The sequence below is a fragment of the Perognathus longimembris genome, chromosome 1 (assembly GCF_023159225.1).
Source record: "Perognathus longimembris pacificus isolate PPM17 chromosome 1, ASM2315922v1, whole genome shotgun sequence".
In the NCBI taxonomy this organism is placed as follows: domain Eukaryota; kingdom Metazoa; phylum Chordata; class Mammalia; order Rodentia; family Heteromyidae; genus Perognathus; species Perognathus longimembris.
The window spans coordinates 159,593,289-159,607,107 of record NC_063161.1 but is presented as its reverse complement, the minus strand read 5'-3'; the positions used below and the strand labels follow the sequence as shown (position 1 = coordinate 159,607,107).

General features: G+C 54.3%; 1 protein-coding gene across 1 annotated transcript; it reads left to right on the top strand.

Moving 5' to 3' along the window:
* The first annotated feature begins 1,178 nt into the window (after positions 1 to 1,178).
* Positions 1,179 to 11,546, top strand: Gbgt1 (globoside alpha-1,3-N-acetylgalactosaminyltransferase 1 (FORS blood group)). The gene is made up of 6 exons (XM_048348750.1): positions 1,179 to 1,249; positions 1,780 to 1,845; positions 8,209 to 8,259; positions 8,338 to 8,373; positions 9,255 to 9,389; positions 10,862 to 11,546. Exons 1-6 carry the CDS (start codon positions 1,179 to 1,181, stop codon positions 11,544 to 11,546), a joined length of 1,044 nt encoding a protein of 347 aa, XP_048204707.1.
* Positions 11,547 to 13,819: the final 2,273 nt, after the last annotated feature.

The window sequence follows — 13,819 nt, the reverse complement described above, 5'->3', positions numbered from 1 at the left end:
CCCCCGCCGGCTTTCTGGCACACCCTGCCCTCCCCGGCGCTCAGGCCACAGTCCGCCGACCTCGGTCCACCGTCCGCAGGCTCCGTCCCGCGCGGTCCGAGGCACGCAGCGCGTGCACCCGGGTGCTCGCAGAAGCCCAGCTCGTCCCCGTGCCCAGTTTCGGGGCTAGGGTACGTCCCTCTGTCCTGGCGCTGGCCCGGCAGCCCTGCTTCCCCCGGCCCCATCCCCGCGCAGGCCGCCGAGCGCGGGAGGAGCCCGCAGCCCACACTGGCGGGAGGGCGGAAAGGGAGGTGCGCGCCCCTGCCCAGGCCCTGGGATCGGCACCCCAGGCCGGGTCTGGCCTGAGCCCTGCCGCGGGGGAACAGCCCTAGGCCGAAGCTTAGCTGGTCCGGAAGTTTAGGAGAGGGTTTGAAGGACACTGGGTACTGGTGGGGAAACTGAGGCCCCCAGAAGGGCCAGGGGGAGCGGGCTTGCCAGGAAGTGAGCCGAGCGTGACTTCCCGGAGTCCCGACCTGGAATCTCCTCCTGACTTCAGGGCTTCCCGTGGCCGGGCCTCGCCGAGCGCTCCAAGCCGTCCCGGAGCGCCGTCCTCGCCCGCAGCGGGTCCCCTCCTACACCCCTTTAGCCCGGAGAACCCCGGGCTCGGGCGGGGATGCCCGGCTCAAGGTCATCCAGCCTGTGATTTGCTGTAGCGTCTTCACCTTGAAGAAGCTGGGCGGCCCTCGGCGCAGGAGCTGGGGGCTGGGAGTGTCCCGGCCCTGCGGGATGGGCTGCGCTAGCTTCCTGTGGTGCTCCAGTAGATGGCTCTGGAGGATCCTGAGCCCGGCCCCAGCTTCCGTGGTCCCTGGCAAGGTCGTCCTGCTTCCTAGACCAGGGCCCAGGCAGGGGCCTGCTGCTTCCTAAAGCCAGTCATTAGTACCCGTCCCGAGGGACTGCACCTGAGCCGCTGCCACCTGTCAGCCTCCCAAAGCTGAGCCTGGGATTCGCTGGAGGGGTGGGCAGCCGGGGGAGAGGGTCCACTGTAAGTAAGGAACTTCCTCTGCAGGAGTCCTCTGGACCTGGGAGAGCCTGGCTCAGAGCAGACAGGGGCAGAGCCCCACAGCACTGGCAGGGAAAGCCTGATTGGCAAAGACTCAAGGGCTCTGCGCTGGCACCAGGGGCTGCCACAGCGCCCAGCGATGGCCCACCGGCGGCTAGCCCTGGTCCTGGGGTTATGTCTACCCACCAGCCTAAGCCTCTGGGCCCTGTGGTGAGTTGCACCTTGTAGCCCTCTGCCCCTGCCCACCCTCCCTATGTCAACCCCCGAAACCTGGATTCCCTTGAAGGTTTCCACGTCCCATCAATCTCAGCTGACTCATCAGCTTCCACTCCCCTCCCCAGCCAGACTAACTGTGGCTTCCAAATTTTGCCTCATACTGACCTTTGACTAATATCCTCCGCCTAAACTCTCCTTCAACCTGTGAGGATCCCTATTCCGACACACTCTCTCTCTCCCTCCCCCCTCTCTCTCTCTCACACACAGCTTTGGGGCTATACCTCACTCCACTGTTTAGGTAAGGCTCAGCATCAAGAACATACATGCCCCAGGAGTGAATAAGTGGATGAGCCGGTATCTGCATATGGGGCACTGTGCCATGTTAAAAAAATAGATCCTAGAATGGCAGGGACTCCCCTCCCCCCCAACACCATGCACTATGGGGGGGGGGGGTCTTCCGCTATGTGCCAGCTGGGTGTCAGCTCTTGGGCAGAGCAGAGCCAACAGGTGTTTTTCCTTTCCAGGGTGTATGTGGAGAACTGGATGCCGGTTTCTTATATACCCTACTACCTCCCCTGCCCAGAGATCTTGTAAGTATGGGGCTAGGGTGGGGGGCATGTGTGGGCTGCTCACATTTGGAGAAGCGGGGGAGCTTTGAAGGCCACATTGTGTGTTCTGTGTCCACAGCTTATGATTTTGGTTTTGTTTGGGAAGTGTTCGTATTTGGGGTGGGGATGGAGGAGCATGTCAGTACTGGGGCTTGAACTTGGGGCCTGGGGCTGTCCCTTAGCTTTTTCACTCAAGGCTGGTGCTCTACCACCTGAGCCACAGCTCCACTTCCAGGTTTGGTTTTGTTTACTGCTTAATTGGAGATAAGAGTCCCTTGGACTTTCCTTGGAACCATGATCCTCATCTTCAGCTACCTGAGGAGAGCTAGGATTACAGGTATGAGCCGCGGGCACCCAGCCTTCAGCTTGTGGTTTTGAGCAATATCATAATGTTTAGTTAATTTATAGGCTGCCACAGATGCAGGGTGAAGTTGCTCTTTCAGTCTTTGAGCATCCTTGCTACTGCATGCATGGATCGGCCCCAGACGTGTTGCATGGCTCTGAGTCTCATCTGAGTCCTACATACTGCATCTCTAAGATGGGATGGTAAATGTGCCTTCCCCAGCCCACTGAGATGGAGTGCGATCATGCCTACAAACAGTTGGCATGGTTCTTAGAAGGTGGTCACTAAACAGGGCTTTTAGAACTAGACCTTAACTCAGGGCTTAGGCTTGCTCGGCAGTCGCTCTACTGCTTGAGTCATGGAGGCCCCGCTCCCTTTCATCAGATGGGCAGAGTCTTGCAATTTTGCCCAGCCTGTCTCTGACCCAAGCTGCCCACGTCCACCTCCCGCTTCTGCTGAGATTACAGGTGTGAGCTACCGCAGCCAACTTTCTGCCCAATGTTGTACCCTATGTGGTACCCTATATGGACTGACTAACACTTGGCGAAATAAAGCCTTCCCCACTTTGTGGATTTAAAAATTTTTTTTTGACAGCTGAGTGAAAAAATGGGCTGGGACAGCTTCAAAGGGCATCTGGTTCCATGGTCTTTTCTTTTTTATGACAGCTACAGGAAAATTAAACTTCTGGATTACGAGCTACTCATTAACAACCAAGTATGTTGTATTGTTATATATTATACACGTATAATGTCATGACTCTTAGACACATTTGTGTGCACCCAGACCTGATGAGCTTCTTTGCGGTTTGCGTTTAGAACTGCCCCGTCTTTTCTTTTGGCCTGTGGAGGCAATTGAGTTTTGGTTCTCTTAGAACTCCATGCTGACTCTCCTCAAGGCCATGTACTGTCCCCCTACCCCAGGCAGAGAAGTTTGCTAGGTTTTTAGCCCAATCCAAACTGTCCTTCCTCCTTGTCAAGGAGTTAGGCTCACATTCTAAGTATAATTGATTACCAAGGGGGCTAGTCCCTCAATTGTTTTTCAAAGGTGTACAGTTTTCTCCATTGCAATGGGATCAGGGCTGGGCAAAGAGTGGCTAGCAGACACAGCTGGAGGAGGTGGAATGCTCTCACTCAAAAGGGAGCCTCAGGGCTAGGAATATGGCCTAGTGGCCAGAGTGCTTGTCTCCTATACATGAAGCCTTTGGTTCGATCCCCCAGTACCACATGTGCAGAAAGTGGCCAGAAGTGGCGCTGTGGCTCAAGTGGCAGAGTGCTAGCCTTAAGCAAAAAGAAGCCAGGGACAGTGCTCAGGCCCTGAGTCCAAGGCCCAGAACGGGCAGGAAAAAAAAAAAAAAAGCCAGATGTTGCATTCAAAAGGGAGCCTCTAACTACTTCCGCTGATACATACTGCTCCTTCTAACAAACAGCACTCTTGGCTGCTTTTTTTTTTTTCCTTGTCCTGGGGCGTGAATTCAAACCTTGGCTGCTGACCCTGAGCCTCTTTGTGCTCAAGGCTCACTCTAGCCCTTGAGCCACAGCATCACTTCCAGCTTTTTGAGTAGTTTTATCAGAGATAAGAGTCTCACAGGGACTTTTCTGCCCAGGCTGGCTTCAAACCAAGATCCTCAGATCTCAGCCTCCTGAGTAGCTAGGATGACAGGCGTGAGCCACTGGCTCCCGGCAACACTTGGTAATTAACTCCTTCGGCACGAAATTCACATTCCTCACGTGGCTTCTAGTCACAAGTAGCACAGGTAATAGTTACAATTGAAGTAGAACAACAATTTCAAGAAATATATATCAGTACCCCCAAAATATCAATATTCAAACAGAAGTTCTTTAGTTTTGTTATGCCCAAGTCGCGAGAAGACCACCAAGAGCCAGATGTTCCGAAGTGCAAAAGCAAGGTTTTATTCAGGCGAGCTGCAGGTCCGGCCGCGTCCTACACTCCGACGCAGCGGAGGTTAGGAGGAAGGCCCCCAGCTGAGATTTCACAGAGCTTATAAAGGCAAAAAACCAAAGTTACGGCAATCAGGTATTCAAGCAAGATTAGGATACAGGTACAAATCTGATTGGCTCAGGGCTCGAGGCATTCGGGGCGGTTAGAGTTAAGCAGGGAGTATCCTGACCGCCTGGGCCCTAATAAGCTTGTCCTGCTAGCTGGGATAATTGGTGGCCTCATAGTTTAAACAGACAACAAAACGGGGGCTGCCTGAAAATGGGGTTTACTTTAACTCTTCAGTTTGACAGGAAAGACTTTTTCCTCACACCATGATGACAGTTTTTCTGCATTAAAATGAGGGGGTTTTAGCATGTTCACATACACACCCACTTGTGCACAAAAGTTTGTTGTTGTTGTTTTGTTTTGTTTTTTGCCAGTCCTGGGGCTTGAACTCAGGGCCTGGGCACTGTCCCTGAGCTTCTTTTGCTCAAGGCTAGCACTCTGCCACTTGAGCCACAGCGCCACTTCCAGAGCTTTTTCTGTTTATGTGGTACTGAGGAATTGAACCCAGGGCTTCATGCATGTTAGGCTGAGCACTCTTATCACTAAGCCACATTCCCAGCCTATGCACAAAAGTTTTAAGACACACTTAGGTTTTAAAAGTGAAAGCTGGCCCTAAGTTTTCTGGAGACAATTTGGCCCATTGCATGATAGAACCACACAATCAATGCTAGGTAAACAGGCAACACCAAACAAAACACAAGACAAGGGGCTGGGAATATGGCCTAGTGGCAAGATTGCTTGCCTCATATACATGAAGCCCTGGGTTTGATTCCTCAGCACCACATATATAGAAAGTGGCCAGAAGTGGCCCTGTGGCTCAAGTGGTAGAGTGCTAGCCTTGAGCAAAAAGAAGCCAGGGACAGTGCTCAGGCCCTGAGTCCCAGCCCCAGGACTGGCAAAAAAAAAAAAAAAAAAAAAAAAAACCTCAAGACACAAAATTTTTGCCAACAACAAACAGAATTTAATGGAATCTCCATGCCTAAACAAACCTTGATGAACAAGAACAGAAAACCTTTAAAACCATTTTGGTAATAAATTCATTAGCCTACAAATGGACCTTTGAATACCGAGGCGGGTACAGGAGTAAGTCTGGTGGAAGAGTAGGGGTCATATGAAATCCCACCACGTGGTCTCCTCCTAGATGGGTATGTGTCTCCAGGGCCTGCGAAGAGAATTGGGGGACCTGCCCAAGCCAGAATTTTGTTTGGGGTATGCTATCTAACTGCTCCCATTATGGGATTTGGGGGTGAGAAGAAAGGACCAGACCATTCAAGTAAGAGAGGGAAAGTGAGCTCAGCGTGCTTGCTGGCCAGCCGAGTCCGGCCGGGTCCGTGTAGGAGCCAGATCACAGGCCTCTGTTTTGGAATTGTAGGGCAGCAGCCAAGAACTGGTATCTGACTTAAAAGGAAGTCTCTCTTTTTACTCTGACCATTCTTCATCCTGATAAAGGTTAAAGGTGTTGAAGGCCACATTAAATAGCTTTTGTTAGAAAGTTTGGTTAGCTTGTTGCTATGACTACATTTACAAGACAATGTTACTTTATTTTTGGAGGCTTACAGCCACCCCACCTAGTTTCAGCTATGCAGGTCTGGCCCTGCACTGGGGCAAAGGTGGCCGAGGGTGTGTGCTTATTGAGGACGAGACAGTTTCAACTGAGAGAATCTGGGCCGCAGAGAGGAAGAATGGAGTGACCAGAGCAAGGAAGGAAAAAAGCTTCGCCTTAAGGAACTTCTGACCACTTGTCATTCCATTGGAGAACTTATATCTTGCAATATTGTGTGGTCAGAAGTGCTGTATTCAGGCCACTGGTTGCAATTATCCAATTGGTACTGAGGCCAAGTTTCTAAGCGGCTTTTTAAATTTTGTGATTGTCCAATTGATACTGAAGCCAAATTTTTATGCAAAAGCTGATAAGTTTCTTTTGATTTCAGATCTGGTTTCAATCTCAGAATGGCTAGCCTTCCAGAGGGGAACCTAGAGGGGGTCCCCGGGACCTAGCCTGCATCATTCTTGAGGGCACAAGCCAAAGGGCGGTTGGCTGGAATGGACAGCTGTGACCCCATGTCCTTACAAGCCAAACCCTTGGGTGGTATCGAGGAAAGGAGAGAGCCAAGGACTCATATTAACCCACCCCCTCTGCTGAGCAGATCGCACCCCTAAAAACCCGATCAGTCAGAGGCAGCCCAGAGACCTAGAAAAAAATGGAAGTTTCACTCTCGAGGGCACTTTGAGTGGGAAACCAGAATCCTCACCTCTCAACGCCAAGAGCGGGGTGGTGAGTATCGGCAATCTAGCAGCAAAGGATCTGTTGTCTGGAGGTCATGAGAGGGGGCGGGGGGGGGAGGGAGAGAGATGGGGAAAACAGTGACTTAACAGCAGAGCTTAGCAGTACAGTCATTGAAGACCTCAGCCGGCAGTGGAAGCCTGCCCGGCAGGGTGGAGGCTTCCAGTGGCCCTCAGGCTGCAGTTTAGTGGCAGGGTGGGGGGATGGATGGGGGCTCTCGCACCCCTGTTGGAAGGCTTGAGGGACTGCCTGGCTCCTTGAAAGTGACTGGGAAGGAAAAAGAGGGGAGATGGAGAGACAGAGAGGTTCAGCACCGCCCTACAAAGATGAGAGTCCTCCTGGGAACACTGTTCCTGGTCAGGGAACCATCTGTTAGGACACTGAGTGACCAGTGTTAGGAAAGACCCAGCAGAGGAAAGGAGAGAAAGAGGAGAGAGGAAAGGCCTCAGCAGGCCAGAGCAGGTTATAATCCTGGCTGCAGAGGGACTCTGTGCCATGGAGCAGGGTCAGAGAACCAAAGAGCGGGCAGTGTGAGGGGTTTTAGGTTTTTATATCTTCTAGAGTGAGACTCTGGAACTTCTTTGTCCTGTCCTGTTGGGGATTTATGAGGCAGTCCCATGTGGGGTGTTATGGTAGGGGTATCATCCTGATGCTGGCAGTCAAATGAGGCTCAGATACGGTCAGGTGGGAGGTTTTCCTGGGAACCAGGAGAGGAACCGCCCCCCCCCCCAGGGGAGGGTGGTCAGTGAGTCATGGGAGCAACATGGAGTTATGAGAGCAAACAGATTCCCATCACGCTTACCTCCAATTAACCACCAAAAAGCCAGAAGGTGGAGCTGTGACTCAAGTGGTAGAACACCAGCTTTGAGTGAAAAGCTAAGAGACAGCACCCAGGCCTTGATTCAAACCCTATTACTGGCACATACCACATATCAAAAATAAAAAATAAAAATCATCAGGGCTAGGAATGTGGCTTAGTGGTGGTAGAGTGCTTGCCTAGCGTGCATGAAGCCCTGGGTTTGATTCCTCAGTGCCACATAAACATAAAAGGCTGGATGTGGTGCTGTGGCTCAAATGGTAGAGTGCTAGCCTTGAGCAAAAAAAGCTCAGCGACAGTGCCCAGACCCTGAACTCAAGCCCCAAGACTGGCAGGAAAAAAAACACAAAATCCTCACTGGAGAATGAGCTTCGGTGCTGGGGCGGGCGGGCCAGGCAGGTCCCAGCTCCCAGGGCAGGCTGGGACTTGTGGGCAGGAGCTGACACGGCAGGCCACGCCTGGGATTTCCTTTATCTCGAGGAACCACCAGTTCTGTGCATAAGGCCCTGAAACTAACAAGATGGGATCCATCCAGGTTCCCCAAAGAAATCTCCCTTACATAGAATCAACCCATACAGATGTGTCATCTATGCCAAGGTGATGGGCGCCACTGGCAGTCAACATTCGGCTCACTCGGAGTCTCGGTTCCCAGGCTTTTGTGGCTGCTTAGCCCTGCCCAGGGCCTATGGAGAGACGTGGCTGAAGAAGCCTGAGCTTTGGGGCCAGTCCTGCAGGGTTGCACCTCAGACTGCAAGACACCTGCTGTCTTGCTGACCCAGTGGGAGAACCCAGCAGATCCCAGAAAGTGGGCAGAGCTATAGGAGGGGCTAGGGGGAGTCTGTTGGAACCCTTTTCTTCCTGCCCCAAACTAACAGCTCTCACTTGCCTCCACACCAGCAACTTGAAGCTCCCGTACAGAGGGGCAGAGCCATCCCAGCCAGTGGCAGGGTAAGAAGATGGGTGTTCCCCTCCAAGGTCCCCGGGGTTGGGAGTGTCCTCCCTCACACTGGCCCTTGTTCTTTGCAGGTTGGCGTACCCTCAACCCAGGCTTCTAGAGCAGAGGTCAGTATCCGAGACCTGGCAGGGGAGGGGAGGGGCCAACAGCTCTGATTTATTTGTAAGATTGTAGAGATCCAATGTCAGGGCCTGGGCTTCAGCTGTGTAGCTAGCTGTGTGACCACAGGATCTTAGTACCACCTACCTTGTAGGAGGCTGGAGGAGCAGATGAAATGGTACACTGGTGCATGGCTGTAATCTCAGCACTTGGGAGGCAGGGGCAGAGGCTACAAAGTGAGATCCTGTTAAGGAAAGGAAGAAGGGAGGGACAGAAGGAGGTACAGGGGAGGGGAGGAAGAAAGAAGGAAGGGATGGAAGGAGGGGAGGGAAGAAAGAAGGAAGGGAGGGAAGGAGGGGAGGAAGAAAGAAGGAAGGAGGAAAGGAAGAAAGAAGGAGGAAAGGAACAAAGGAAAGGAGGGAGGGAGAACGGGGAGGGAAGTGGGAGGGACGGAAAGAGGAAAGGAATGAAGTAAAGGAGTGAAGGAAGGGAGAGAGAGAGGGAAAGAAGAAAGGGAGGGAGAGAGGAAGGAAGGAAAGGGGAGGGAGGAAGGGAGGGAGGGGCAGAAGAAGGGAAGGAAGGGAGGAGGGAGGAAGGGTCTTGTGACCATGCTTGAGTAGGCATTGTCACCCTCACAGGCTCTGGCCTGCCAGGGAACACCAGGCCCCCTAGACATACATGAATGTGCCACACCAACTCCCAGTGGTAGCTGTTATCTCCACTTTCCACACAGGGAAACTGAGGCCCAGTGCCCCAGGGACCAGGTTGACCCAAGTCACACAGTGTGACATGAGAGGCAGGGCCAGGACGGGGGGGCTTCGGGCGGGCGGTAGGGCGCCCTCCGCTTCTGCACCCCCTCCCACCCACCCACCCCCACCCCGCCCGCTAGGCCCGCAGAGCTGCTGACGCTGACACCCTGGTTGGCACCCATCGTCTCCGAAGGCACCTTCAGCCCGGAGCTGCTGCGGCACCTGTACCAGCCGCTGAACCTGACCGTCGGGGTCGCCGTGTTTGCCGTGGGGAAGTGAGTGGGGGGCGGGCGAGGCGGGAGCGAGGCAGGGTCTCCTGGGGCGGCTGGGGCCGGCAGTCCCTAGGCGGTGGGGCCCTGCGCCCAGGCCCAGCTGGGCGCCAAGCAGAGTGTGGCGGGGAAGGTCACCACCTCAGTGTGTGCACACGCGCATGTGCCGGCACAGATCCTGGAGCTTCAACTCCGGGGCTGGGCACTGTCCCTTAGCGGCTGGTGCTCTACCGCTTGAGCCACTGCTCCATTTCCAGCGTTTTGCTGGTTAATTGGAGATAAGAGTCCCATGGATTTCTCCTGCCTGGACTGGCTTCGAACAACGAGCCTTAGATCTCAGCTTCCTGCGTGGCTGGGATTCCAGGCACCAGCTACAAGCTCTCAGCTGGGCTTTCCTTTAGGTCCACCTGGGACCCCAATTTGGCCTACGCACTGAGGTCAAGGGTTAGGTGACCCCAGCCTTGGACAGAGCCATGCCATCCTCTTCTCTGTGTCCTCTACAACTGTACCCACCTTCCGTTCATTCTGCCCCCGCTTGATTCAGCAGGCAAGGTTATGGGCAGATTAGGAAGATGGAAGATCGTGAGAATCCCTAAAACTATTGCTTGGCACTCAGCAAAGCTCAATAAAAGCTGGTGTTACTTAGGACTGCCAGAATCACCATGAAGGCCCGGAGCGGGGAGTTCGAGACTCTAATCCTAACCACTCAGGAGGCCGAGAGCTAGGCGACCACAGCTCATAGCTAGTCGGGGCATGAACGTCTGCAAGACTCTTGATGTCCAAAGTAACCAGAAAAAGGAAAAACAGGGCTCGAGATGTGGCTCAAGTGGTAGAGTGACCACTGAGCAAGCAAGCCAAGCAAATACAAGACCCCGGGTTCAAATCCCAATAGAAGCAAAAAAATAAGTAAAGGATAAGTAAGGATCTTGCCACCATCCTAAGGGGCCAGTTCAGGTTGGATATCCCTGATTTAAAATACTTGGTACGGGGCTGGGGATATGGCCTAGTGGCAAGAGTGCTTGCCTCGTATACATGAGGCCCTGGGTTCGATTCCCCAGCACCACATATACAGAAAATGGCCAGAAGTGGCGCTGTGGCTCAAGTGGCAGAGTGCTAGCCTTGAGCAAAAAGAAGCCAGGGACAGTGCTCAGGCCCTGAGTCCAAGGCCCCAGGACTGACCAAAAAAAAAAAAAAAAAAAAAAACCAAACAATAAAATACTTGGTACCAGACAGGGTTCCAGGGCTTTGGGGCTGTGGGAAACTTGCATAGATTGTACCGTGGAAGGACCCCCCCCCCCCAATGCAAAAGCCTGAATTAAGTCACTGTGGGAATTTGACAGCTGATCTGATGAGAGCCCCGAGGTTAGACCTGGGTGACTGCTTCAGGTGGGGAGCTGGGGGCGGGGAGGGGGGGGTGTCTGCCCATGGCAGGCAGGGCTGGGCTGACCCACGGTGTTGACGGGACCGCCGGTCCACAGGTACACGCAGTTTGTCCAGCCCTTTCTGGAATCGGCTGAGGAGTTCTTCATGCGTGGTTTCCGGGTGCACTACTACATCTTCACCAACAGCCCCACCGCCATCCCCGGCGTCCGGCTGGGCCCCGGACGCCGCCTCAGCCTGCTTCCCACCCAGGGCCACCCCCACTGGGAGGAGGTCTCCCTGCGCCGCATGGAGACCATCAGTAAGCACGTCGCCCAGAGGGCGCACCGGGAGGTGGACTACCTCTTCTGCCTCAGTGTGGACATGACTTTCCAGAACCCCTGGGGCCCGGAGACCCTGGGGGACATGGTAGCTGCCATCCACCCGGGCTACTTCTCTGTACCCCGCCAGCGGTTCCCATACGAGCGCAGGCAAGCTTCTACTGCCTTCGTAGCAGACGAGGAGGGGGACTTCTATTATGGCGGGGCAGTCTTCGGCGGACGAGTGGCCAACGTGTATGAGTTCACCAGGGGCTGCCACATGGCTATCATGGCAGACAAAGCCAACGGCATCATGGCGGTGTGGCAGGAAGAGAGCCACCTGAACCGCCGCTTCATCTCGCACAAACCTTCTAAGGTGCTGTCCCCTGAGTACCTGTGGGATGACAGGAAGCCCCAGCCACCCAGCCTGAAGCTGATCCGTTTCTCCTCACTCCACAAGGAGACTAGTGTGCTGAGGGACTAACTGCGGCCCTGCCTACCTCAGTCTATGAAAATCCAACCGGAAAATGGGTGTGCAGGAGTGGCAGTGCTTTGTGACCAGGGCCCGTGCAGGGGAGATGGGCCTTCAGAGGGGCAGACCCTGGAGTGTCCACTGCCCTCAAAGTGCCGAAGATCCCACTGCATTCCCACTTTTTGCATAAAGTTTGCTTGAAGTTGTTCTCTGAAGTTTTTGACACGTGGAAAGCACTCTGGACCTTTTCTCTGGCTACCCAAATCGTGGATACTAGCTCTTCACTCAGGACCCCAGAACAAGCTGTGAAAGTTTTTCTACCCTTACCCCATGGTGACCTGACTGGCTACCTCCTTTCTAACCAAGTTAGGCCTTGTTTCAATAAAGGTGATGCGTGCTAGGCCCTAACCAGCTTTGTGCCTGTCCACCTTGACTGCTGCCAGTCAGACTACCTTTCAAACACAATCAGCTAGGGGAGGAAGGACAGTCATTCCAGCAGAGCAGAGCTACAGGTGTCTGCAGCCTCATGTAGGAATTGATCCTGGTTCTCTGGCAAACCCAGGTGAAACAGGAGCCTGCAGACAGATGTGGAGCCAGCCAGAGAGTTTTTTGGCAGTGGTCCAGGCCAGGATTAGAGGGTCTGCCAGGACTCAGACTCAGAGGCAGAGATGGGGTGCTCCCCTGAAGGCAACAGCGTCTTGCATGAGAGGAAGACGACCCAGGGCAAGCTGGAGGTACTCTGTAGCCAGGCAGGTAGACCAGGCCAGCCTGACCTCCGCCCTGGCAAGCCTACGGGTCAGCCGTGAGCCCACTACTTCCTACAACCGACATCTTAGCTGGTAAGCAGGGCTAGATCACAAGAGAGGGCAGGCAAAGTCACTAACGTCAGCACACGCCCTTGGCCGGAGGAAACTAGAACGGCTTCCTGGGCAGAGAAATGAGAAAGGACCCTGGCTCCTTCCCCTGGTAGGGAGCACCTGCCTGGGGCTGAGGACACAAGAGTTATGGGCAAGGCCGGGCTGTGTTGAAGAAGCAGCAGGCCCTCCTTCCAGGAGCCTTTTTGTTGTTTTGGGGTTTTTTTGGGGGTTTTTTTTTAGCAGGAGGTGCTCCTGGCTGGAGAGAACAGGAAGCCTCTGGAGAAGGAGCCCTGAACCCTGAGAACTAGGGATCTTGCCCAGAACTCACTGCCTGCCGGCTACCTCTCCTAGCCCAGCTGTGGGCAGGCACAGTGACCAGCTCTCCTCTACCCCAGACTATGGCCCCCACACACAGCTGACCGACAAGCCCAGAAGGCTATTTCTAGAAGGGGTGAGGGCCTGGTTTATGATGTAGAAGTTTGACTCCTCAGAGGAGAAGACCAAACTTAAGCTCCTGTCTGGCAGAATCAGGTTAGAGCTTTCTATGAAGACAGCCACCAAAATGGCCAGGGCAGATCAAGCTTTTCACATTGCAGAGATACCTCCCGAAGAAACATAATATTACAAAGTTATAAATGTTTGCATACCCCCCCCCCCACACACACACCTTAGACCTTAAACTTCCCTAATCACAAATTACATTCAAAACCATTGCTGGGCCTATAGCACCTGGCCAGCAGACCCCTTCCCACAGTGCTGGTGAGTCAGGCCTGCTCAGCACACCAGGCCAACTCCCTGGGGGTTGCTCCTGACATCACAGCCTCCTGGAAACCGGCCTTGCTTGATTTGCTCCAGTATACTTTCCCACACCCGCCCCCCCACCCCCAGCTCCCATGGCCTCATCTACAATACAATGTTGCCTCCTCCCCAGGCAGTGAAGCCCAATAGGTGACTGGTTCCCCCGTGGCCATGGCCATCAGGGTTTCCCCTGGCACCCAGGTACCCGTGAGTCCTTGCCGAAATGACTGAATGGCAACAGATGTCAACTCTTCCAACTCTGGGCGCTGGGGTCCCGCCCCTCCCCCAGTCTTCACCAACACCTCACTACACGCCTGCAATTAGAGAGCCCTGTGGAATCTGATCCAGCTTTGCTCCCCATACGTACTCCACCTCCATCCTCTCCTGAGCCTTCCTCACCCCAGAGCCACCCTGCCAGCCCTAGCTGCCTCAGGATCCCAGGGAGTGCCTCTCCAAGAGGGACTCTCAGTAGGTCCAAAGACCACCTCCTCCGCTTCCATGCAGAGCACAGCCTTGGGGTTCACTGGCCTGAGTCCAAACCCACAGCGGGTGGGGGGGGGCGGGGGGGGGAGGGGTGGGGGGGGCCACCACAGCTGCAACAGGCAGGCTCCTGGATGGCTTCCCCGAGTC

Bases quoted from the DNA above. Each gene is read 5' to 3' on its own strand.
- Gbgt1 (XM_048348750.1), top strand. From the start codon at position 1,179: ATGGCCCACCGGCGGCTAGCCCTGGTCCTGGGGTTATGTCTACCCACC. The intron at 1,250-1,779 runs GTGAGTTGCACC...TTTCCTTTCCAG, and splicing joins CTAAGCCTCTGGGCCCTGTG to GGTGTATGTGGAGAACTGGA. The intron at 8,374-9,254 runs GTCAGTATCCGA...CCCGCCCGCTAG, and splicing joins CCCAGGCTTCTAGAGCAGAG to GCCCGCAGAGCTGCTGACGC.